Source organism: Lynx rufus, unplaced genomic scaffold (genome assembly GCF_022079265.1).
Source record: "Lynx rufus isolate CCGP_SWC_20201006 ecotype Redwood Valley unplaced genomic scaffold, mLynRuf1.p SCAF_3, whole genome shotgun sequence".
NCBI lineage: Eukaryota > Metazoa > Chordata > Mammalia > Carnivora > Felidae > Lynx > Lynx rufus.
This window is the reverse complement of record NW_025814845.1, coordinates 106,576,936-106,603,191: the sequence shown is the minus strand read 5'-3', so window position 1 is coordinate 106,603,191 and position 26,256 is coordinate 106,576,936. Positions and strand designations below refer to the sequence as shown.

Genomic DNA, 26,256 nt, shown 5'->3' with positions numbered 1-26,256 from the left:
AAAAATAAATAAAAAACGTTGAAAAAAAAAAATTTTTAAAAGATGGTTCAAAAGAAAAGGTAAATGTTAAATAAGTGAAGACACAAAACCAGGATGGTACCAGGAGCACATTCAGAACCTTTAAATATACCAGATTGTTCAGAACTTTATCCTTAAATGACCCAGAAGTCAGAAAGCCGAGAGTCACGGTAACATAGCTCCGATCCTCCAGACAGGAAAAACACAGCCACTATGCAATGTGAATATCCAGGACGCAGAAAGGAAACCACAAGCATGAGGAGCAAAGTTAAGTAACACCAAGATTGGAGCTTAAGAGCACTAAGCCGGTGCCATGAGTAAGCCACTGTCAACACAGACTTACTGGAAAAAAAATTTTTAATAGAACTAAAAGATACTATTAAGGTTTCAAATACTAAAAAAAAAAAAAAGAAAAAAAGAAAAAAAAGAAAAAAGTCTGTATCAGGCATTCTAGAGAAAGTCACATTTGAAATGAGATTTTTTTTTTTTCTGGAAAATCAAATCTAAGCTAAATTAAAAGATTATGTACAGTATGCCTTAAAAAGAAGTCTGGAAGAAAACGTCAAAAGGAAGGTGAAGTAGATGTTAAGGAAAAGAGACATGACGTAAGGAACAGAGGACTGGGCACAGGTGTGGGGGGTCTGGAGTCCTGAGTCCCAGTCCCAACTCTATCACTAAACCATAGTGGGATCCTGGACAACCCATCTGACATCAGTGAATTCATTTATACAACAGGGCGTTCAACTAGTTTTCAAACAGAACCCTTATTTTCAAACAAAATTCTCAGGAAAAAAAAAATAAGTAAAATGGTATGAAAAGTACTGAAACATCATCCAGGTAAATAACACCAGCAACAAAAAGGCATCATCCGTAGTCACAATCATCTTGACACAATAAAACCACTGCAAGAATTCTGCCATCTCAAGGAAATTTCCCAGATAATCTGAAAACCTAGAGCTACAAGGTGACTTGTAACACAACTAAAGCAGAGACTGTGGCCTCACGTCTCCCTGTCAGGATGAGCTGACAAGAGGCCACCAGTAGTGACATCTCCAGGCAGAGAGGAAGCCCACGAGGAAGACCTATTATAAACAAAATGATGAAGAAGAATTTCACAGAACAAATTGGATTCTTCTTTCTGAGGTCACCCAAGGACCTACTGTACACGAGTCTTGCTTTTAGGTTTGTTTTAAATCTTAACATCAATAGATGACAGACAACCCTTTAAATCCTAAGAGTATATATGAACATGTGTCCCCACAGAAATCTAAATTAGTTCATTATTGCATTAAGTAATAAATAAGAGAGAAGAGCGTCAGCTGTCACAAGCTTTTAAAATCACCCAGTGCCTATCCTTACTGAAGCCAAAGGATTTACCTTTCTGTGGATGGTGGCAAGCAATGACCAGATGCCAACTGGCATCAGGAAGGACAGGAAAAAAAGTTTAAGAAAAGGGACCTCTTTGTTGTTCTTCAATATCACAGTTTACATACTACGACACGTTACCAAGTGTTATGGGTTGAACTGTGTGCCAAACAGATATGTTGAAGTCCTAAACCCAGTCCCTCAGAATGTGACCTATTTGGAAACAGGGTCCTAACAGATGTCATCTGTTAAGATGAGGTCAGAGGTGAGCCCCTAATCCATCAGGGCTGGTGTTCTTAGAAGATGGCTATGTGTGAAGACAGACACACAAGGAGGACACCATGTGGCAACAAAGGCAGAGACCAGAACTATGCAGCTGTAAACCAAAAAATAGGTGTTAGCAAACCACCAGAAGCCAGGCAGAGGCAAGGAAGGATTCCCCTACAAGTTTGAGGGAACATGGCCCTGTCAACATACCTTAATTCAGACTTCCCACCTTCAGAATTGCAAAATCGTAAATAAATGTCTGTTGTTTTAAGCCACCCAGTCCTGTGGTATTTTGTTATGGCAGCCTAACAAACTAATAATAGCAAACTAACCACCTTTTAGGAATTGCTCTCCACCCCCCACAGTGTTAATATCTAAACTCAGGTGTGAAAGCCAGGGCAGGGGGGGCTCATATATTCTTTTTAAGTAAACCTCACTTCTATGGATAGAAATAAAAACAGATGAGGGAAGGAGGATTTCCATAAAGGATCGTATTCTTCCAGTTGTAAAAAAAAAAAAAAAAAGTAACAGGAAATACTTCAAACATTGTAAGAACCAATTAGAAAAAAGAGACATCGTCCATAGGGCACACTTCTTTAACTCACTAAGGACAGCAGGAAAATAGACCCTATGTGGTGGAAGACCTCTGGCCTCCCTGGTGGCAGATGAGCTCACATCCCAGGTGGCTCCTTTCTGGGCCTTGCTGCCCACATACCTGGTGCACACAGATGTTGCATTTGTCACAGAACACCATCTCATTGCCGTCCTCACCATCAGGTGACTGGCAGACATCACAGACAACATCTTCATCATATTCAATCCCCAGGCCTTCTTCGGTCTCTATGGCATGATTCATATTGTCATAGCATCGCTGTTCAAATTCCTCCAGGACCCTCTCCATGGTGTATTCATCTAACTCAGGCATTCCTGAAGGAAAAATGCCACAAGAACATTTTAATACATCTATATTAATAAACATTACAGTAAGACAGTACTAATGACAGTATTAATATATTTATATTTATAATACATCGTCTTATAACTAAATCCATCCTGAGTGTCCCATTTTCTATTGAAGAAGGCCTCTCAGACTGTTCAAGGAAGGATCTTCAAATTAAAAGGCAGACACAACCTTCCATGCAACAGTTTGTTACCTATGGACAGGTGCTGAAAATGTAGTGTTGTAAGAAGAAAAGCAAAAGATAAATCCCAAAAGGGTTTAAGGATATTAAATACGTATATTGTTAGATTATCATTTCATTACAACATTATAAACCACAAGTAACATGGAAGGGACTTCAAAACCATGACCATATATAAGAGTTCGGGTATTTTCTGAAAAACATTCTTTCTTGCTACTTAAAATGTTGCTCTGAGAACAGATTTCACTGTGAGCACACAAATGTTTTTAACTGGTTTATCCCTCCTCACTCTCTGAATTTACAAAGTTGAGATGCATAGTTAATCAGACACATGAAAGACAGAAACACAAGGAATGTCTGAAGCAAAGGAAACAGCTCATTGTGAATCAAATAAAATGCATTCTTATGCAAGAATGACCAAAAATAAATTTCAAGTGGTTATCATGGTTATAGGAGTGGTGGAAGAAAATAAGTCTTATCTCACTTGTGGAGATCATTCCAAACTTCCTACAATGAAAATACTCATGCAGAAAGAAAAAACAGGTTAGACTAAAAATACTCTAAAAGAACATGTAAGTGGCAAGAAAAAACAGAAATGTTATTAGAGCCAGTAACTTTTATGCACTCTTGATAAATATAAAACCATCAAATTAACACTTTAAGTTTTTAAAAATCTGAAGAACACATTAGAGCTAACACTGTGATAAGCTCTAAGCACATTCAAAAAAGTCACCTAGCACCCAGCTATCACCTCATACCCTAATTACTGATAAGTTACTTGCCTGCATGGCCAGAGCACTCATATCTCAATTCCTCCTACCAGTTTTGAAACTACCAGTGGCTTTGAAAATACAATCCTATGCTCCATAATTATTTCTTACCATTACAAAGAACAATAAAAATAAAACAAACATCTTTAAGCATATGTTCAATTTACGTTACAACCACATACATAATCTGCCTTGCCGGAAGTATTCCACACTACCATTCAATCTGATGAGTTAGGCCAGGCTCATTACTTAAACCACCTCCAAAGCCGCCAGGGTCTCTGGCTGTACCCCTCTGCCTTAAGACAGGACACCTCGCCAGTCAAGTGCATTACACTGGTCTTTACACAGCTACTACAAACCACAACTTTATAATCTTTGAAGCTGGAACTGAATGGTATTCTGTCCAAGGGAGCTCTGAACACTTATGAACAGACTGTGTAAAAGAGCCTCCTGGCTTGCTAATACCCTGGCTACTGAAACCTAAAAGCAAGGACCTTTGGAGATGGTGATATACTCTGTCAAACAACTTTCCCAGCTCAGTCTGCACCACTGCTCCCATGCCACAGCCTGGTGAGCAGCATGGCAGCAAAACAACTGGTATGTGCCAGGCCCTGTGCTAGGTTCAGCGACTGACTGATACAACACAAAAACAGTCTTTGTCCCTCAGGGCTTTCAAATCTACCATCGAATACTCTGTAAATATCTACTGTGTGCCAGACAGCCACCAAACACCTCTCTCCCACCCAGGTCCCACAGCACAAGTTCCAATTAATCCTTGCAGTCTCTCACACAGAGCCCAGACTTGACCTCAGTGGTCCTGCTCATCACGACACTTCAGGAAGCCCTTGGCAATCAGAGGTGGCATGTGAGATGAAACCCATGTGCCATCCTGGTCTTGACACTGGGACGTGCCAGCATATGAGGTACAGAAGCTCCAAGCTGTACACACACACACAAAAAGATCAATTTATAGAAAATAAACCATAATGGGCAAAGTGCTCAACTAAGGCGGGGGCTTCACGGAAGGAGAGCCCAGACAGAGGTGAACAGGGAAAGGGAAAAGCACTCCAGGTTTGGAGGACTCGAGGAGAATCACGGAAGTGAGAAACACAAGAGGTGTGTTAGAAAACAGTGAGCCTGGCTAGAGTGGAGTTTAATATGAGAAACAATAGGCCAGAGCTGAGGAAAGGATCTGAATGACATTGCGGTGGGAGGGGGCGGGGAACACAGCAGGAAACTGTAGACCAGACCCTCCTGTCATCTTGGGGAAGTCACTTCATTTCTCTGGGCTTCAGTTCCCTTGAGGTAAATAAGTGAGGGGGTGGATCAGGGCAGAGATGGGGAATCCTGCCTCCACACCCACGGACAACATCCCTCATCAATCCCACCACTCTGTCTACCAGCCGCCCACAGACATGTGCCATAGCCAGACAAGCTGATCTCCAAAAAAGAGCCCACGATTCTGAGACTAAAGCTATGATAAAGCTGCCTTCACCAGGATATGAGCTTCTACTACTCACCCAGATGTCTAAAATTCTTCTCTATTCATCATTCATTAATAAAACAATACAACCCATGGTCTCTCACCCATCTCCTTAAATTCCTCATTGGTCAGTTCCAGCCATGCAGCATCCATGTCGTTGAGGTCGTAACGACACACACTGTCAGCCAGCGTCCGGATATCAACATAGCCCAACTCTGGAGGCTCGGAGCCCGGTGAGACAATGTATTTCTTGGGCCTGATGAACATGAGGGATTTCTCTTCAGATACGACCCTAGTTAACAAGAAAACAAGGCAGCCACGTTACCCTTCCTGCCACATGAAAGGAATTCATCACAAGGCCCAAAGCTTGCTTCCACTTCCAACGCCCTAAACCCCAGGTTCTCACCAGACAAATTGGCTTAAAACGTCACTGCTAATTAACATCACTGTTAATAAAACTAAGTAGAAGTATCATTTAAGCCCCCAAAATGGAAAAAGATACAAGTGAAAAAACACTAAAAAGTCCTCAAAACCAGCTTTACCAGCTTTTTCCAACTGGCTTCCCAGGATCCCACATGCCCTGAGCCTTCATCTAGGACAGCAGTTGCTCTGCTGGCAACACCTCAACACCAACCTAACTTGCGAGAGTTTAGGATAAAATCACTTTCCACCAATCAGGCCTGACCACCCTGCTGAAGGCCCAGCACTAGGTTCAGGCAGGACAATGCATGGCAGAACACCGCAGAGCCAAGGGGACAAACCCATCACCTCTAATCTTAAAAATAAAACTAGCCCTTGTCCATTACTAATCAGTCTAAGAATCTAAGAGGCCTAGCCAAGTGGGGGACTCTCCCAACATACACTCAGGATCTCCTTATAACTGCCAACCTCCCCCAACCTGTTAACACCCAAAGAAGAGCTTTCCACCATACCCCACTCAAAAGAAATGACACAAGACCCAATCACCCCCAACATGGAATGAAGGGTCTTCTCTTCCTAAAGACAAAGGCCCAGCATCAGAGCCCCACACGCCCACCACATCAGCAGTTTGTGTCAGCATCAACAAGCTGTCCAAGGAGTATCCAAAGTATTTTCATCAACCTTACAATTACCAGAGCGATTTTATCTATGTGACACTCAGGCAAACCAAAGGTTGTTATTTCTCCTACTCAACTAAGAGCAAGGTTTTAACTAAAAACTCCAGAAGCTGTGGTACCACATACTTCTCTGATGCTGGGCTCCTCTATCCACGCCCCCCTCCGCCCCCCCAAAAAAAAAAGATTCATAGAGGAATTCCTGAATTCGGACTGCCAGCACTCAAACAGTCGGGATTGTGCCCCAGATGCAGATTCTAAGGCAAATGCAGTGTTTATCTTGCAGAGCCCAGTTTAACATTCCACTCCACAGGCCAGAAGTCCAGCCTACAGGGGCATCTGATTGGTCATTTAAGCCTGCCTATTTATGTGGACATTTGTCACAGATCCAAAACAATGATCATCAGCAACAGTGAATGAGTCCACTTCACAAGGCAGGCAGCTGAGTGACAACACAGCAGAGAAACCAGGTGCTAGTTGAGAACAGAGGCCCTGAATCCTCTCTCCCTGTGAGGAACCTCCAGTCAGCTGAGCAAGACAGCGAAGAAGAAATGAGCAAACTGGTCCTTTATGCACAGGGAAGTCATCAAGGACCCGGACCCTCAACACCCTTAAGGGGAAAAGTACTTTGTAAGCAAATCCAAAGGAAGCCCAGCAAGAACAACTGGGCAAAGTCCAGGCATAGGAGAATTCATCAAATACAGCCCTCCCCTTAAGCTCCCCTTCCACCTAACCCTGACCTGGCAGGCCTCCTCTCCAGAGGTGCAGTCAATCCCCACAATATCCAAGAAGCCGGGCCCTCACTCCTCTCCAGAGTGAAGAGGATCTGGAGGTAGGTGAGGGACAAGTGGAGGAATAAAAGTTTTCCCTCCCCCAATCAGTTCCCAAAATGTCTTGGAATCTGCCCTCCTCTCATGAAAGTGCAGCCAGCACCTTCCCAAGACAGCTGGAATGTGTAGTCTGGAGGCCCATGGTCCTCAAAAATCACTACTCTATGGACCTAAAATGTGTTTCCACACATTTCTATTGCCACTTGAGGCCTCATCATTTCACTAACTGAAACACTGCTCTTCTCAGGCACCTGGATGTCAGGGCAGAAAAGCAACGGCAGGTGGAGAGGCACGTCTACCTGGCCACAGGCTGAGGGATGGTCCCAGGGCTCACGGGCACCTGGACTCCTTTCTCCCACTCCTGTCTCCAGGGATCTGCCAACACATAGTACTCATCTGGGTTCAGCTGATAGGAGTCATGCAACTTCATGGCGGTGATCAGGTCTGTCCTAAACACCTGGAAAGAGAGAGAAAGGGTCACTGACATTTGATACTTGCATTTTTATTCAGAGTGCTGGCAGCTGCAGGGTAACCATGGAGCTGCTGCGTAATAAGGTCACTGTATCAGCAGAGACCCAGTCTGACCGACGACCGGAAGCCCTCAGTGGGCCACAGCCTTGGCCTCTCAGGCTTGGGGGCAGCACGGCTCACACTACCCTCTCACTTCCTCATCAACTCCACAAGCCTGAGGTGTCTCTGACAAGCAACAGAGAAACCTCGTTGTCCTCCCCTGAGAAATCTCATGAACTCTCAATTCCAAAGACTGCTGCTGAAAACACACACCTAAAAATCTGTGGAAGGAGGCATTTCACTCAAGGGTGCTCTTTTGGTAGATGTTTAAGAAATAAAACTCCACTAACCACTTAACACTTCAAGCCAAAACCTAGAACCACCAGGGCCTCCTCTTCTATACTCAGACTGCAGCCACCCAGCTCCTGCCTCCCAGGACACTAGGACTTATGGCAAGGTGGCTGGGGAGTCAGGCCCTGGTTGGCAGGTGCCAACGCAGAAGTACAGGCTAGAAAAATATGGGAGAGAATTGGGGACAGACCAATGGGGTCAAGTCAGAAAGGGGGCTTGTAAAGAACATGTTTACACACCTTTACCTGATGTAACTTCTACAAAGGAAGCAACATTAGTGGGGAAAGCAGAGGAGGGAAGGAGAGTAAAAGAAAGAAGCAAGCAAGCTACTATACTCTCTCTTCACCTGGCCAAAATCAGACCCACAAAACTCAAAAGTATCGCTGTACTGAGGGAGCAAAGTGGCACCGGCATGCCCGCTCCTCCTGACTATGGACACGGCAGGAGCACAGCCACGGCCTCGTCCTCCATCCTCAGTCCACTGGTGTCTCAGGGCTACATAAGGAAGCTCCAACCCTGGCATCAGCACCAGCCCAAAGTTGTATTTGGCACGAAGCAAGCCTGCATCCGTAAGCTACACTCTGTTTACACAAGTCACAATGCTGAACTCTCTCTTCTTGGGACAGTGAGTTCTTTCTTACGCTGCTAAGCACAGTTCACATTATATGCCTGCTAATAGGTCCATTTGTTTTTCCTGGTGGCTTTTCAGACTGGTGATCACTTTAATAAACTTCACCATAGTCAGACCACCGTCTGAGGCAGTGTCTGAATAAAAAGGCCATTTCTCCAGGCTGCCATCTCTCAACACCGACTTTTCACCAGTATGCCATTTCTTGTTTCTAACATTCCAGAAAAAAGGAAGAACCTGGCTGTGCAGCCTCCACAAAAGCACAACTAAGATCAGGTTCCCTGACAGCCCTGAGCCACCTGACGCACTGGTCTGCACAGGACCTTGATCATCCGTGCCCTTCTCACCCCCAAAGAGGAAAAGTCCTTGAAAACAAAAATCACAGGAAGCAAGTCAGTTAAAACACACATTCCAACTACAACTTACAAGTAATAAATAAGGGAGTTTGCCAAAGAAGGAAAAAATCAAACTGAAGCAACAGGATGAGAACAGGATGGCCCACCATTCCTTTACTAAAAGACTCAGAGGAGGACGCCAAAAACTGAAAGAGATGCCCTAAATGAATTTCCAAGCCTCTGGCAGAGTTCAGAGTTAGTGCTAACCTAAATATAAAGTAGTCTGAACTAACTGCTGAACTCAGAGAACTTTAGAAAAAAAATCAGAAACAAAACCGGGGTCAGGGACAAGACCAGTGCCATCCATGCTGCTCAGCCCCATCTCACTGCCTGGTGCTCAGCACACCCAGTACCAGCTTCCCTATTCGAGTCACCCTGTATTTTTACCCTCAAGTGACAGTACAGTGGTTGTGGAGGCAGCACAGAGAATTGAAGAAATAAAGGCAGGCAGAGCCACTCCAATACCTCAGAAAAGGAGGGGAGCACTGCAGGTTCAAAATGACAAAGGCCTGGAATAATCAAGGCAATAAAATGGCCACCTGCCCATGAAGGTTTGATCTAATGTCTCCTGGGATGACTTTCTGCAATTTTAAAGGATACAAAGTACATTTCCTCATGGAGAATGTTATTCCACAACTAAAAATTCCTACACTGCTCAACACAGTGTCCCCCAACACTTCCATTACAGTCAGAGAAAATGAAGTACCTGGTGGAATGCAGGCCTCTGCTCTGAAGCTACAGGATGAGGTGCTCTTTGGAGTCATCCCGTGAAAGACGCAGCACAAAACAAGGGGCTGAACCAAAGGCTCTCTTCCCCACAACCTGCCCACCTGAAAACCGTGACAAACTAAAATGCCCTTTCTTCAATCATTTAAATCCTCAGAGCCTGGCAGAGGTTGTCAAAGAAAACCTATCTCAGGACTGGTAGAAGGCCCTAATCAACAAAGGCCAGCAGAGAAATGCACCTAGAAGCAATTGTAAATAAAGAGACAATAGAGAACAGGTAGGTAGGTAGGTAGGTAGGTAGGTAGGTAGGCAGACAGATAACAAAACGTGGGGGAGTAGGGAAATAGAAGAAACAAATTGAAAAAGAAAGGGGAAAAGCCTTAAGCGTAATCGCCAAAACAAAACTCCCAGAATTACAATGGGTTGTTGCCAAATAAGCCACAAATTCATGGCCAAAACTAACTTGAGGCTGGCAGTGACTGGCAGCAGCCGAACCCGCTGATCTCCTGGCCAGAGGAAAAGTTGTTGGGAGCCAGCGAAGATGAAACAGAAAAGGAAAAAAAGAATATAATTAATAGTAATAGCTAACATTTACTACTGAGCACTTTTAAGTGCTTAGTATGTATTAATGTCTGTGTATTAACCCACTTAATCCTCACAAGAATCCTCTGAGGCAAACACCTGTGTTATCCCCATCTTACAAATTTGGAAACTGAGGCACAAAGAAGTTAGATAACTTGCCCATGATTGCAGAGGCATCAATTTCAACTAACCAGGTGTGTGCCAATCACATGTTCTCATGCACACATGTAGGACATGCACAATCACACCATCACTCAGGAAATACCTCTGAAGGTTTTCGATCTTCATGTCTGGAGCACGAACCTCTCCTGTGCTGAGATCGGGAATTCTGTGACCAAGTAGTTGAGAGGCCTAAAGACAAATAAATATCCAAAAAGGAACAATTAAGAGCACACAAATCACTGTGCGTTCACAGGGGTTTTTTTAAACCAAATTTGGCAAGGCTCACCTCAGCACCTCCCCCATGACTCGATGCTCCTCCAATCCCAGTACTTACTTAAACCACTCACTTTCCAGAGCAGGCCTAACAAGCTTACTCTGGTTCTCACTGTGTATCCCAGGTACAGCCCACAGGAGGGAAGGCCTTTTAAGAGCATCATGCATGTGGAGCCTTCATCTGTAAGCCTGCATTTCTTATGAGGTTCAAAGTCTCACGTTGGTAAATACAAATTGAGAAACATTGGAGTTTTCAGTAAACTTTTCTAAATGCTAAGATCATTATGTTCAATCCTAATGCCACCCCACCAAAACTTAAAAAGAAAAAATCTTGACTCCACAAATATAAAAACTTAGCATGCCCTAGAACAGGAAAGTTCCAAGACTGCAATAGACTAGGGGCTATGGCCAAATAACCTTAAAATTGCCTACTCCCCTTTCCCAAGAAAAGGCCAACTGGCTCTTTTCTGTGCATTTCTTCCACATTTCTAAATAACTAATGGTCTGTTATCCAGCATCTCCCCCACCAAGCCACAAAATCTGGAAACCCTACCAGGGCACCCATGTCTCCTAACTGCCGCCATGTCTGAGTTCCTCTCAGGCCTGAAGACCTCTCTATAGCAACAACTCCATCCTGCTTCAGATGCTCCCTCCACCCAGGTGGCAATTCTCTTGCCTGGTGTCCACTTTGTCTCCTATGCATCCCGTAAATATTAGTGTTCCTCCTTCCTGTTCCGAGTGCTCTCCCCAAGGAGCACTCACCCCTGCCCTCTCACTCAGTCTTATCCAGTGCGCCCAGGAAACTGTCAGACTTGCATTCCCACACTCACCTCCGTCCCAAGCTCCAGGTCCACGTTCACCTTCAGATAAGACATAAAGCTCCGGGTTCCTTAGATCAGCCAACTCAGCGCGACAAAAACTGGACTCAACATTTTGCCCAAACCTCTTATTCCTCTTGTGTTTCTACTTTGATGAATACCACTATCATTTCTATTAGAATTCAGAAACCTAAGAGTCATCCTAGACTCTCCTCACTCAGGACACATCCAATCAATGGCCAACTTATATTCAATGCAACTACCCAATACCTCAGAATCCCAGCCTCTTTTCTCACCACCTCCACCTCTGCCTCCTGTCACTTGTTTTATGGTCAACTGCAGTGGCCTCCTGTTTGTGGGTACCATATCACCACCAGAGCTCCCAAACATCCCTCACAACCACCTGCAGTGGGTGTCTAACTACCTACTCACCTCTACCCTGAACACACACTGTACTGTTTCCCAGAAATTAACAACCCCCCCACCCTGCAAATAAAAGCCCGAGCCTGAGGGAGTTGCGTTCTACCAGCAAAACCACTTGCCACTCAAACAGGAAGCTCTTATCTCCATGGATTCCAGAGACAAGGAACAAGAGAATCAAAGCACCCTTAAGACCTTGGAGACATCAAGAAATAGATTCTGTACATAAGCCTATCATCAGATTTGCAATGACCAAAACTAAACGAGATTTCCAAACTCCTCTCTGACAGGGAAGATGTGGGCACTACCCCTGATCACCAGTTCTGAAGGCTGCTACTGGGTCAACTGACTGTTGTTAGGTTAGCAGAATTAGATTTCCTACAGGTGGTCCTACCATACTGTTCAGTAAATATTTTAGAAAAACTCTTCCTTAAAAAAAAAAAAGTATACCTCTTTAGACTCCAATGAGTAAGAATGTTTCACTCCCACACTGAAAGAAAGATTCTGGGCACAAACAGGGGTGCAAACCCAACTTGCAGAAGTTCTAAATCTGGTCATCAGTGGAAAAAGGAAAGGCAGAAGCGAAGTGAGGAACCTGGAGAGAAAGGCAGGTGGCTCCCATCGTTAAGCCCCTTTTCACCATCTGGTACTGCAGGCCACCCTCCGGCCAGCCCACAGGCTGGAAGAGACAAGGAAGAGTGATAGCAACTCTAGAAAGATGCTCAGGGGTTGGAGAAAGATGCAGGGAAGAAAAGGCATAGGCCCTTTCCTTTGAGTTACTACGAGAAGGGTTACAAATGATAAGAAAACTAGAAATTTTAAAAGAAATCACTCCACTGCTACACTTTAAAAATGAACATGGAGTGAGGGGAAGTGAGTCTTACAGTCAAATACTTACACAGTTAAAGCAGAAACGGCAAACTTGCTCAATTTTAGTTTTTGTGACACTCTTGCCTCTTCTAGGGGATCTGTCAGAGTCCCTCCCAGGTAGTTTCCAAGGTTCCCAGGAAGTGTACAGCTTTGCTAGCCAAGAACACACTCCAAGTAATGGCAGTCACTTAGACATTTTTCTAGGGCTGTTTCTATATTCTTGAAAAAATAGTCTGTGCCACATTTGCTTTCAAAATCATGTACCCAAAGATGCTACAAAATTGGGTATCTGATTGTATTATTATCCAAGAGAAACTCTGGTCTACCCAGAAATAATCTGTTTCTCTTCCTTTTAATTTACCTAATGAAAGAAGAAGAGAAAACATAATCTATTACAAGCACTTTGCAGAAAGGGAAAGACTAGGGAAAAGGTAAAATTTCAATTATAACTGACAAAATGGAGGTTTATAAATAAAAGTCAAAAACCAGTAATCAACCAAGTATCTACCAACAAACTGAATGAGTGAACAGTGGTATCCATACAATTTATTATTCAAATTACGGTATATCCATACAATGGAGTATTACCCAGCAATAAAAAAAATGAGATGTTGATACATGTAACATGAATTAACTTTGGAATAAATGTAGAATGAAAGAATCCAGATAAAAAGAGTACATACTGCATTATTCCATTTACATAAAACTCTGGAAGACAGAAACTAATCTGTAAAAACAAAAAGTAGATCAGAGGTTGACTAGGGAAAAAAGAGGGAAGGATTATCTTAAGTGTAATGATTTCAAGGGTATAAACATTTCAAAATGTATCAAAGTGTATACTTTAAATGTATGCACAAAAAAAAGGGATGATTTTCTATCATCCAGTAACAGTAAAGGAAAAGATAATGCTCCATTTTACTTTACACAGGTGGTTGTACATAAAACCTAGATTTCCCTGCTGAACCAGGTGAGAATCTGATGAGGGAACTAAAAGGCCCTTCCATGTCCAGCAGCGGTATTTGTTCCTGGTGATCTCTGTCTGGTTTATTTGCTTTCAAGCACTGTGTCAAGAGACATCAGGGACAAGACGCAGATGGCTATTTACAACATACACCACACCTAACTTGGTGTTGTGCACACAGCAGATTCTCAAAAAAATTTTAAGAGGAAAAAAAATATAGTGTTGCTGAGGACAAACAGTCATGCTCAGTAAGAATCACCACCACTGTTAACTCAAGAACTGAAGGTGACAAGCACCAAGAATATACCCATTTTACCTATTAGAAGATACACTTTAAAAAAGAAAAAAAAAAAGATATGCTTTTGTGCTCTAGGAAAACGAGGTCATGGAAAATAATACATTTAAAGACAGCTTAGTGGGGCCACTGCTTCCTGATGGGAATGCACTGACATCTACATTCACAGAAAGTCTACAGGCAAAAGACTGAAGTCTTATAATATCACACCACTTCTCCCTACAGCCATGCTCTCTCCAGGCATCTCCCACGTGGTCAAGAAGCTCCCAGAATATTATCCAAACAAAATAATTTTTGCATCCCCTTTAAATTAAAAAAAAAAAAAAGTTATGTAGTGGGGGGAGCTTGGGTGACTCAGTCAGTTAAGCATCTGACTCTTGATTTTGGCTCAGGTCAAGATCTCACGTTTGTGAGATCAAGCCGCAAGTCAGGCTCTGCGCTGTCACTGCAGAGCCTGCTTGGGATTCTGTCTCCCTCTCTCTCTGCCCCTCCCCTGCTCACGTGACTGTCTCTCAAAATAAATAAATAAGCATTTTTTTTAACGTTAAAAAAAAGGTTATAAAGCTTTTTTTTGAAAGTATGTTGGGTGAAAACAAACAAACAAAACAAATTAAACCAGAATTGAGAGTATTTCAAATACAAGGAACAGGAGATAGTGACGTGTGCTACAGCAAAACACTAGCCAATTTTAAGTTCTTAAAAACCATGCACTACGATTACACTTGGTTGGTGCTGCATTTTGTTTTTATTTTCAGAATGTTAGTAACATTTAATGGCAAACAGCTAAAACTATACCAAGTAAAATTCTTTTTTATTTTGTTACTTTCAGGAGAGGAGCTGGGAACTCTAAAAATTTGACAGCGATGTCTAAAAAATTATTTTATTGCCCACAAAGATAGGATTACCTAAAGTCGACCTAAGTGAATTTAAAAATTCTGCACATGTACACAGTTTAAGAACAATTCTCTATTAAAAAAAAAAAACAATTCTTATTAAACACTGAAAAGAATAGAGAGAAAATATCTTGTTTTGTTTTCGTATCCCCAAACTCCCATTAAAACAGAAGTTTGTGGAGTTTAACAATACAAGTTATAAAAGGTTCATAGATCACAGCATCATGAGCATGGATCTTGTACATGCACAGAGCATTCTGAATCCTGCTTTCTGGTCCTACTAGGCAGGTATCTCGAACACTCGCCTTTGAAATTAAAAATAGCCATGCTTCTTGCCCTAGATCTAAAATAAGGAAAAACCTCAAGAGTAAATCTACTACACACTGCCCACATTGGTAACTCATGTGTGATAAGCCAGGGTGCATAGTGCATGAAAGGTTCAGAAATTACAATGAATGGTGGTCTGGGTTCATACCACCACAAAATGCAAACTGTGAAGGAACCTCATCACTATTAAATGGCAATCTTCTGTCTCAAACACTACTTCTAGACACCAAATACCACACTGGTGTCTTCAGGATGTTAAACCAGCCTAACAAAGTAAGGCACTTAGGACCAGCAAGTATTAAGTCTAGCAGGCCAGCTGGTGTCACAAAAGTGCACAGACCCAAGATACACACCCATGCATTATTTCAAGGCTAGGGACAGCCCCGTGCAAGTAAAGCAGTGCTATGGAAACTGCCACCACAAAGTAAGCAATTTAATGTAGTTTATTAGCTTTTTGCTTTAATTGCATGATAGAAGACAAGCCTCTAATACGATTGCTGTTTTATCATGGGCTGACCCTATACTTCCCACAATTCCTCCATCCCAGCATAGCTTTGCTCCATGGTCCAACTCACTTCCACCTTCCAAAGTACAAAAACTTAATGCATATATTCAAAAAACTGGCTCAGGAATATTTCAACATAAATATACTTGGGTTTTCAACCAACTGACATACAAATGTTTCAGTTACCCAGCACTCCTGCCAACATCCAAATCCAATGGCTACAGAAGACTAGTCCATGGACTAGATCATTTTGTGCTAATTGCTCTTCAAACCCAAGAGGATGCCTGCTCTACCTGTCAATGTCAAAGCCAAGCCACTGTCAGGTTTGAAAAGGGGCAAAGCCATCTCTGTGTGCCTTAAGGAGACACACAGTACATATTTTGAAATATTTGAGCCTAAATCCCTACATTTCAAGAATGCCTACACAACTCCTTGGTGTCTCAAGATGCAACTGATGGAGGAAAAAGAACAAATTAAAAGCATAGGCAGGGTGCCTGGGTGGGTCAGTCGGTTAAGCATCTACCTCTTGATTTTGGCTCAGGTCACGATCTCAGTTCATGAGATCGAGCCCAAGTCTCTCTTTCCCTAGATTCACTCTCTCCTCTCTCTGCCCTGCTTGTGCTCACTCTCCTTCTCTCTCAAAACAAACGTTTCAGGGGCGCCTGGGTGGCGCAGTCGGTTAAGCGTCCGACTTCAGCCAGGTCACGATCTTGCGGTCTGTGAGTTCGAGCCCCGCGTCGGGCTCTGGGCTGATGGCTCAGAGCCTGGAGCCTGTTTCCGATTCTGTGTCTCCCTCTCTCTCTCTGCCCCTCGCCCGTTCATGCTCTGTCTCTCTCTGTCCCAAAAATAAATAAACGTTGAAAAAAAAAAAAAATTTTAATTAAAAAAAAAAAACAAACGTTTCAAAAATTATAGTCAAATAAGAAATGTAAGTGGAAGCAGAGTTAACTTTTATGCAAAAGAGAAACCACCAAAGACCTGCATGAAGGTAAACAAGCACAGCCAACTGAATTAAGAAAATGAAGACAGGGGCGCCAGGGTGGCTCAGTCAGTTAAGTGTCCAACTTCAGCTCAGGTCACGATCTCACTCACAGTCCATGAGTTCGAGCCTTACGTTGGGCTAGGTGCTGGTAGCTGAGCCTACAGCCTGCTTCGGATTCTGTGTTTCCCTCTCTCTGCCCCTCCCCCACTCGCACTCTTGTCTCTCTCTCTCAAAACTAAAGAAACATTTTTTAAAAAATGAGGGGTGGCTGGGTGGCTCAGTTGGCTAAGCGTCCGACTTCTGCCCAGGTCATGATCTCACGGTTCATGGGTTTGAGCCCAGCATCGGGCTCTGTGCTGACAGCTCCGAGCCTGGAGCCTGTTTTAGATTCTGTGTCTCCCTCTCTCTCTGCCCCTCCCCCATTCATGCTCTGTCTCCCTCTGTCTCAAAAATAAACATTAAAAAAAATTTTTTTTAACTTAAAAAAAATGAAGGTAAGTTATCAAAAAATAAGGGAACTCGTTAAATGCAGTGAGACATAAAGAGGTACAAAGCAGAAAGTACGTTTAATCCACTAAAAATTGTGGTGTCTCTTCACTGTTTATCTGTAAGCTGGAGAGCACCCAGAAAAACTGAAGTCCTCTCATAACTTTATGTTTACCACTCATGAACCTGCATTAATTACCACGTGCAAAATTAGTAGATTTGAACTGTACTCAGATCTCTTTTCTGCCCATTCATCATCACAGGTAATGGAGCAGAGCTCAATCGGGTAAATGGAGGAGACGGAAATGTTTCAAGGCCAATACAGGTGTGGTAACTGGGCAGCCAAGGAGGGTCCCCAAAGGTACCTGGTTCCAGACCCCCAGCAACACACCAGGCCTTCCCACAGGGAAGTCAACACAGCCCTGAAATTAGGAAATTCAACCGGAAAAGGAAGCCCTGCTTCACAACTTCAGGGAAAACTTTAAAGTACATTTCTCTCATTATTTCTAAAAAAACTTTTTAATTTCCCTCTGGGCCTTTGACAGGCACATTTAAAAACACCCAAAAACCTCCCAAAAACATCATTTTCATTTGGCTCCCCCTTATCTGAGCCAAAGATCCCATATTTTGGAAGAAAAAACAAAATGTGCCAAATGGACAGTATTAAGTAATATTTAATTCTTGTCTTACTTGTACAGGAAAAAAATGTAAGGATGCTGATCAGAGCTGTTAATTGGCCTGAGATAACAATCCATAATTCCTGCCAAAAGAAAGGACACTTGATGTTTTAATTAGCCTCTGCAGCTTTACTGAAGATAAAAATGCAATCTCCTTTAGTTTGGAAATACTGAACAATAGCTAGTGGATCCCATTCCCACATTTGCCAAAACCCCTAAGAACAGAGGATCCTGGGCTGGGAAGCAAGAAATGAAGGGCTTGTTTCCCTGGGCCACACCCTGGCACAACATGTAACTTTAGAGATTGGCTAGGGCCACCCTGTGCCAGGAGGCCAGCAATTACAATGCAGCCTGCAAATACCCCAACACTATTTCATCCAACTGTAGGGCCAGTCCTCCACAGGGCACCTGGAGAAAGGCTTCAACAACTCCAACTGCAGCTGGATGAGTGCTTGCACTGGCACAGAAAATGCCCATCCATCCCCAACTGTAAATACCACACTGGTATTCCCCTGGATCAGGCCAGAAAACAAAGCAAAGGACTCCAGTCCCAGAGGCCAGCAGGGCCTAGCCACGGCTACAGTCGGTGTTGTGGCCCCCACGCTGACGTCCGCAGCTGCCTCTCCTTCACTTAGACATGTTTTGCATTGGGCTGGGAAGTGCTGCCAAAATTCTGTCAGGGCTGCAGGCTGGAGAGGCTGGGGAGTGGCCACTGCACAGACCCAGCCCTTCTTGCAAATCAGGGCTTTCCAAGTGCCCAGACCCAGCTGAGGACCAGCTCGGTTCTGCAGACCCAAATGCAAGGGCAGAAAGCACCCCATTCAGACTACCATGGGCTTACAAAGAAGGATGGGATCCAACACAAATAACCAGGCTGGTGCCAGAGGCCCATGCTATGAGACAGTTGCCCTCAGAGAGGTGGAAAGGGTGTTCCATGGAGTGGACAAGTACATATTTTATAAGCTTTAGCATTGCAAGGGTTCTAATTGAGCTGTTTTTTTACTATTATCATCATCCACCATAATTACCAAATCATTAAGCATGGATGGACAGCACGGCCATAAAGCATCAACATATGCTTTATACTAAACTACCTATGACAAAAAGGATGGCCCACCTAACTTCTACTAAGAGGTATCATTCTTGTTCTCCACCACCACCACTGGATTTCCATGTCTAGCCTAGAATAGACAGAACCCAGCTTCGTGGCCTATCTAGGGTAACCCTCCAGTACCCTATAAATATAAATGCTCCGCCTCCACCTTCTTCAGGGAAACTAGCACAGATAAGAAGTATATTAAGAGGAAGAAGAAACTGGCTGTCATACCATTAAGGTGACTTTTGATGGACACATTCTGGTGAACTTTGGGCACTCTATTCTCCCTTTCTAACAAGAGTTCTGGGTGGAAATTCGTATTTAGATGAAATATTTGGTCTTCTAAGGTGGTTTCAGGCTTAACTGTTTCCCCCCAAAATTATTATTTTGAAGCCTAATTCCTAATACCTCAGAATGTGACTACATATGGATAAAAGCTTTAAAGGGGCGATTAAGTTAAAATGAAGTCATTAGAGTTGACCCTAATCCTATCTCACTGATGTCCTTAAGAGGACATTCAGACACAGAGACACCAGGGATGCACATATGCTCAGAAGACCACGTGAGGACACAGTAAGAAGGCAAGCCAAGGAGAGAGGCCTCAGAAGACAGCAAACCTGACACCTTGATCTTAGACTTCTGGAACTGTGAGAGAAAATAAGTATCTGCTGCTTAAGCCACCCAGTCTGTGGTTGGTTATGGCAGCCCAAAAGGTCTAATACAAGGGCCTCTGGGGGCTATTAGGAGCAACTCTGAGGTGGACTAGAATGGGTCATGGTCCAGAACTGCACTGTCCAATATGGTAGTCACTAGCCACATGTGATTGCTTTTAATTTACATTTTAATTAATTAAAGTTAAAAAAAAGTCTTAAAACCTAGTTCCTCAATTACACTAGATTAGAACACTTACATCCTCTTGGGCAACTCTAGACCAGAAAGGGGAAAGCTCTAAGTCTGAGAGAACATTCAAGGAGAATCTTTTCTTTTTTAAGGTTTTATTTTTAAATAATCTCTATACCCAATGTGGGGCTCCAACTCTGCAACCCTGAGATCAAGAGTTACACCCTCTTCTGACTGAGCCAGCCAGGTGCCTCCAGGAGAATCTTTTCTAACCCAGTTAGAATTTCCTTAGGGAGGAAATGAAGCAGCAACAAAAGCAAACAGAGTGAGCATAAACCTGTTGCTCAATGCCAAAAAAAATATTAAATAGGACTATAAGCCTCATACTGGGCATTATTAGTATGTGAGAGAAAGTATTTCATGAAACCTTCTTCTGATTAATTCTGAACCTAAAAACCAAGACTTTTTTAAAAATTGATGTAAGACAAAACTGTGTATTCAAGCAAGCATTTGAGCACTTATGACTCTTGAGAATACTCTGATAGGCACCACAGGGGGCAGAAAAGAAATATCTCTGTATGGTTTTGCCTCAAGGAGTAAAAAGCCTAAGTAAATATTAGAGAAAGCAGGTAGTGAGGGCTGTGCAATGACAAGTGCTAAGAAGTTCACAAGGCACTCGCAAGGGCTCTGCCAAGTGGTTTTAACTGCAGACACCTGGGCACAGACCCTCAACACCTTTTGTGAAGTAAAAGCAAAACCCTTCTCTGTGGAGCCCCCAATCCTCTTTCTCCTTCCCTCACCCAGTTTTAACTCTTGCCCTACGCCAAACTCAGCAGCTCCCACTGTCTGTCTCCAAAGTCCCAATCCCTTAGCTCAAGCCCAGCCCTTCACCATGTAGTCCACAGCTTACCATCCAGTGTACCCCAAAAACGTGACACCAAATATCCTATAGGCACCAAATCTACTTCCCACTGTCCCATGCCAGTACCCAAAACTCCCAAACAGAATGCTATGTTTGAGTTCTTCTGTTTTTCAAGCTTCTGGTCCTGCCCCCTATGCTTCCCATGGCTTAGCAGACAAGCAACACTTTCTAATTTGCAGCTTTTACACTGCTGCAAACTTGGAAGACCAGAAAACTAAAACTAATCCTGTTTGCCTAAAAACTATTTCATCCTAACCAACAAAACTAAAAGGCAACCAACGGAATGGGAAAAGATATTTGCAAATGACATATCGGACAAAGGGCTAGTATCTAAAATCTATAAAGAGCTCACCAAACTCCACACCCGAAAAACAAATAACCCAGTGAAGAAATGGGCAGAAAACATGAATAGACACTTCTCTAAAGAAGACATCCAGATGGCCAACAGGCACATGAAAAGATGTTCAGCGTCGCTCCTTATCAGGGAAATACAAATCAAAACCACACTCAGGTATCACCTCACGCCAGTCAGAGTGGCCAAAATGAACAAATCAGGAGACTATAGATGCTGGCGAGGATGTGGAGAAACGGGAACCCTCTTGCACTGTTGGTGGGAATGCAAATTGGTGCAGCCGCTCTGGAAAGCAGTGTGGAGGTTCCTCAGAAAATTAAAAATAGACCTACCCTATGACCCAGCAATAGCACTGCTAGGAATTTACCCAAGGGATACAGGAGTACTGATGCATAGGGGCACTTGTACCCCAATGTTCATAGCAGCACTCTCAACAATAGCCAAATTATGGAAAGAGCCTAAATGTCCATCAACTGATGAATGGATAAAGAAATTGTGGTTTATATACACAATGGAATACTACGTGGCAATGAGAAAAAATGAAATATGGCCTTTTGTAGCAACGTGGATGGAACTGGAGAGTGTGATGCTAAGTGAAATAAGCCACACAGAGAAAGACAGATACCATATGGTTTCACTCTTATGTGGATCCTGAGAAACTTAACAGGAACCCATGGGGGAGGGGAAGGAAAAAAAAAAAAAAAAAAAAAAAAAGGACGTTAGAGTGGGAGAGAGCCAAAGCATAAGAGACTGTTAAAAACTGAGAACAAACTGAGGGTTGATGGGGGGTGGGAGAGAGGGGCGGGTGGGTGATGGGTATTGAGGAGGGCACCTTTTGGGATGAGCACTGGGTGTTGTATGGAAACCAATTTGTCAATAAACTTCATATATTAAAAAAAAAAAAAAAAAAACTATTTCATCCTTCAGGACCTGCCCAACTTTCAACTCCTCTGTGCTTCCCTGGTCCTCCTGTCCTCTGAATTCGTGCTGACATCTATATATTTCTAGTGAGTGTCAAAAAGACATCTCTAACACTTCCCTAATGACTCTGTCAGAGCTGGATTTTATATATATCTAAGACAGGGTTCCTTGAAAGCAGGCCCAATACCTTTCCCATTATGTAGCAGGGCAAGCACATTTTCTGAGTTTAATCTATAGTGTAAAACATAAGCTGACGCGCTGGAGCTCAGGCACTGTGCTAGGTACAAAATTTCCTTGTTATCTGAGGGAAGCTCTTCAAGTAGTCTGTTAGCTTCTCAATACATAGAAGCTGTGTGACATTTATTTTGACTGCCTGGAAACCAACTAACTTCTGGTTCTCAGCTGCACTGTGAAAATATGGGGATGCCAGAGAGCAGAGATGCAGAGAGTAGTAGTATTAAATATGGTCAACGCTAAAAATCAAGTGAAGAGCACAGCATGGACTCTTGACTTCCCTTACTTAATATTTTTACAACACACTAAACAGTCTTCAATCTCCCTTAGGAGTTGGACTAGTTGATAATTACCTGGCTTCGATTAAGTTCCCTCTTCATAAATAGCAACTCTAAGTGCCATAAATGATGTTTAGGAAAAACAGACACACCAGTGACTCTTGGAACTGGATTATTCGTCCTTGGATAACAAACCGGAAGGCTGAGGAATGCCTGCCTGCAGTCAACCTCACCAGAAAGATTTGGTTACAGACCTGCAGTATCACACTCAGATGTGAGTCTCCAGGCTTTGGCTTTCTCTGACCTGCCTGATATGCAAAGGGCCTCAACTATTTAAAGCATTATATTAAAAAGTCATGTTTTTACACTGACCCAAACGTTGGTAGGCTCCAAGAACAACAAAGCAGGACTTACTGCCATTGTCGTCAGAATCCTCACTGCTGCTGGGAAGGCGACCTCGTTTCATGATCTCCCCGGGAAACAGCAGGCAGCCTGCAAAGCAATGAGACAGCACTTAACCCAAGATGATAATACACAATCATCAAGTTGTGCTTCAGATAGCAGCCCAGGATTTACAGCATACAAAAGCAAACAATCGGCTTTAAGGAGCATTTGCATTGTAAACAGTAAAAAGACCAAGGATACATAATTGGGCACAATCATTAACAGGACAGGTTCAAAACCAAGGGGGAAGGGGTGGAGAAGTCAAGTATCAATAGGTCTCCCAAAGGTGCCAGGTTTCTCTCTAGTTCCAGTTGACATTATCACTACCAACTACTCCAGGAGTCTTTTTAGCTGACTGGCGGCAAGCACTGCAGAAAAAAAAAAAAACCGCGGCAATGAGCACAGTGATTCCTCACTACAGACAGATTCATACTTTACGTGTGTATATGGGGGATGGGGATGAGGCTGTGCCTGAATGTGTGAATATTTACACTGCACTGGGCAGGATTATGCTTCTCAGGCAAATTTTGCTAAAATAATCCTAAAAGCCAAATAATCTGGAATTCTAGGAACAAAACAAACGGGGGATTGGGAAAGCAAATACCTCCTCCAGCCATCTCCAACCCCTCAGCATTCACTGCTGGAACAGAAAGGGACCAGACATATAATTTCTGATCCAGCTCCCTCCCCTTTACTCATGAGAAAACTGAAGCCAAAAAGTTTAAGCAGCAACTTGCCCAAGGTCACACTGTAAGCAGGAGCTTCGAATTCCAAAACCAGTTTCACTGCACTTGACCCACCTCCTTATAGCCTGGTCCAACCAACCTAACTTAGCCAGACACCTGGCCAGCCTTGCTGACTCCTTCCAGATGATAAAAGGCCTCCAGCACCACCAGGTAAGAGAATGCACTCAGGAAAGAGAGCAGTGGACCAAGATTAAGAGCCAGTCAATGAACTTTATAAGTCATACGGTCATAATCACACAGGCAGATCTCTAAAGAAATCCAAAAAGCTTTTCCAAACTGAAATTACTAATCACCTTGACATTTTTAGGACGCTGATCTTACTGCAGAGCAATGATTCTCAATGAAGGAGGAAGGCTTTTCAAGTCAGAAGTAGCCACCTAGCCCCTCAGAAAAGTACATCCCAAGTTCCCCTTCACTGGGAATCACAGCATTACAATGTGGTGTGTTTCCCAGAGTGCGGCACACAGGCATGGTGTGGAGCAAAATGTGGAGAACCACCATGTTAGAACAAGACAGAAATTAGAAACCCAAAGCTCCACTCTAAATGGACCTATAAGAGACCAAAAAAAGCGAAAAACACATCATACTGTTCCCAACTACCAACAAACACACCTATATAATTGACTCAAATATTCAGGCCCCTAATCTAGAATTCCAGCATTTCACATTTTCTTTCTGAGACACTTGCCAGTTAAGGTTTGTGAGTTTTTGTTTACCAACTGACTCTTCAATAGAAGAATTTACCAAGTGGAAGCCCAGGAGTCACGATCTGGGCCATGGGCTACGTTATGGGCTAGGGTTTCATACTGTGGGGCTGGGTCACAGTCCTAAAACCCACCCACCCCTTTTCTGCAGAGCCCCCTTCACCCATAACTAAACACCCAGCAATCTAGAACTTGGCCTGGGGCAAACCCATTCTAGTCAGAAGCTTCCAGAGCAAACACCTGTAGCCCACCTTCCCCCCCACTTGGAATGACTGTCTTCCCTGCCCTGTCACCATGTGCCAAAAACTGACAGCTAAACTCTCCTCCAACCTTTCAGAGAAGGGAGCCCTCCTCCTGTCCAACAGGAGGCGCAAAGAGAAAAGGGAAAAGCAAAAGACCACACATTCCTAACTAGCTTCTCAGGCCTAGGTTACCAAAGAGCTAGACAGACAGACAGACAGACAGACAGACAAAGGAAGGAAGGAAGGAAGGAAGGAAGGAAGGCAGGCAGGCAGGAAGGCAGGCTACCTAAAGAGGAATTCCTTAAATTTACGGTGTGACGTGGCACAAGAAGGGTGCAGCTCCCACCTGAGCAGGTGTGTAAGAACTGAGAAGAGGCAGAGAAAGCCCAGGAAACACTCCCCAGGTAGAAACAAGGAAACCAATGCTGATCATATCTCCACTGATTCAGACAACTTAAATTTATCTAAGGAAAAGAGCTTGAAGAGCTTAGAATCAGAATATTTTTGAATCAAAAAGCCTTCCCCTCCTAGCCTTCAAACACAACTCGCAGAGAAAGCAGTCACTAAATAAAAAAAGCAAGCACTGGCCAAAATAGAATGATGCTCCTAAACACACTCTCAAGCAAAATTATGCAAGTAAAAGAAGAATAAAAATAGTCTTTTTCTAATGAATTCCATTTTCATCCACCCCAAAAGATCTTAACAAATGAAGGTTGAGAATGAGATACTGTACTTTTCCAAGGAACCTGGCACAATAAAGGGGGGTGGTGCATGGCAGAATTTCTTCCTCTGTGGCTCTAATGTACTTAAACCTTGACATCAGGCTAATTTATCTCACCTGGGGTTACCTGCTATATCAAGAAATCAAAGTACACATTACTATCTTTAAGACACACAATACAGGGGTTGTATGCTTCAAACATCTGTCCAATAAAAGCCAGTGCAAGAAAGTAGAGAGCCCTCACATCGTTGCCATTGCTGACTCAGGGCATGGCTGATTATCTAAACAGTGGAAGGATACGCAATAACTAATTAAAACTCGGTACACTCCAAAGAAAGCAACAAGAAGGTATTATAGCATATAATGCATGCCACATATATGAATACCTAACATAGAAGGAGGTGCTGCAGGAAAATGACCATTTCTAACCTCATGGAACTTCTGGTCTAGTTGAGGAGCTAGACAAATTCAGTAATGGTGCCTGACAGTGGTAAACACAACGCCCTGTAGGAACAGAGGTTGATGGAGTCAGGGAAAAATTCTGAGCAGAGTCCTGAAGAACAAACAAAGGGGAGATAGCCAAAAATGCAAGCACAACATTTTGGTGGTTGTGCTTTGGTTGAAAAGCATTCAAGTATCCAACGACATACATATAACCTACCATATTACTCTGCACCACATCTTCCCTTTCAGAATCTTACTATTTGCTCATTTCTTTACTAACATACATCCCTTTTTTACCTTATATCCAATTGCCAAAGCTTACTGATTCATAATGTAGGACTCTTACAAGTTCCCTTAAGTTTGCCCCACAGATTTGTCTTCAAACACCTGGATACCTTTAAACACCTCCCTTCCTTTCTCCATGCCCACAATCTCTTACCCCTTCCCATTATCACAATAGTTTAATCCTGTGAAGTGACCGC

General features: G+C 43.2%; 1 protein-coding gene across 5 annotated transcripts in view; it reads right to left on the bottom strand.

The window, feature by feature from the left end:
• JADE1 (jade family PHD finger 1) overlaps positions 1 to 26,256 on the bottom strand; it is a 70,187-nt gene that overhangs the window by 29,842 nt on the left and 14,089 nt on the right. For all 5 annotated transcript variants that reach the window (XR_006964242.1, XM_047090651.1, XM_047090650.1 and 2 more), the window contains exons 2-6: positions 22,888 to 22,965; positions 10,427 to 10,512; positions 7,269 to 7,426; positions 5,150 to 5,337; positions 2,366 to 2,577 (exon numbers count right to left, since the gene is read on the bottom strand). Coding sequence is in view for 4 of the 5 variants with exons in the window: in XM_047090651.1 (XP_046946607.1) it covers positions 2,366 to 2,577; positions 5,150 to 5,337; positions 7,269 to 7,426; positions 10,427 to 10,512; positions 22,888 to 22,939 (696 nt within the window). In the remaining variant the exon portion in view is untranslated. The remainder of the gene's footprint in view (positions 1 to 2,365; positions 2,578 to 5,149; positions 5,338 to 7,268; positions 7,427 to 10,426; positions 10,513 to 22,887; positions 22,966 to 26,256) is intronic.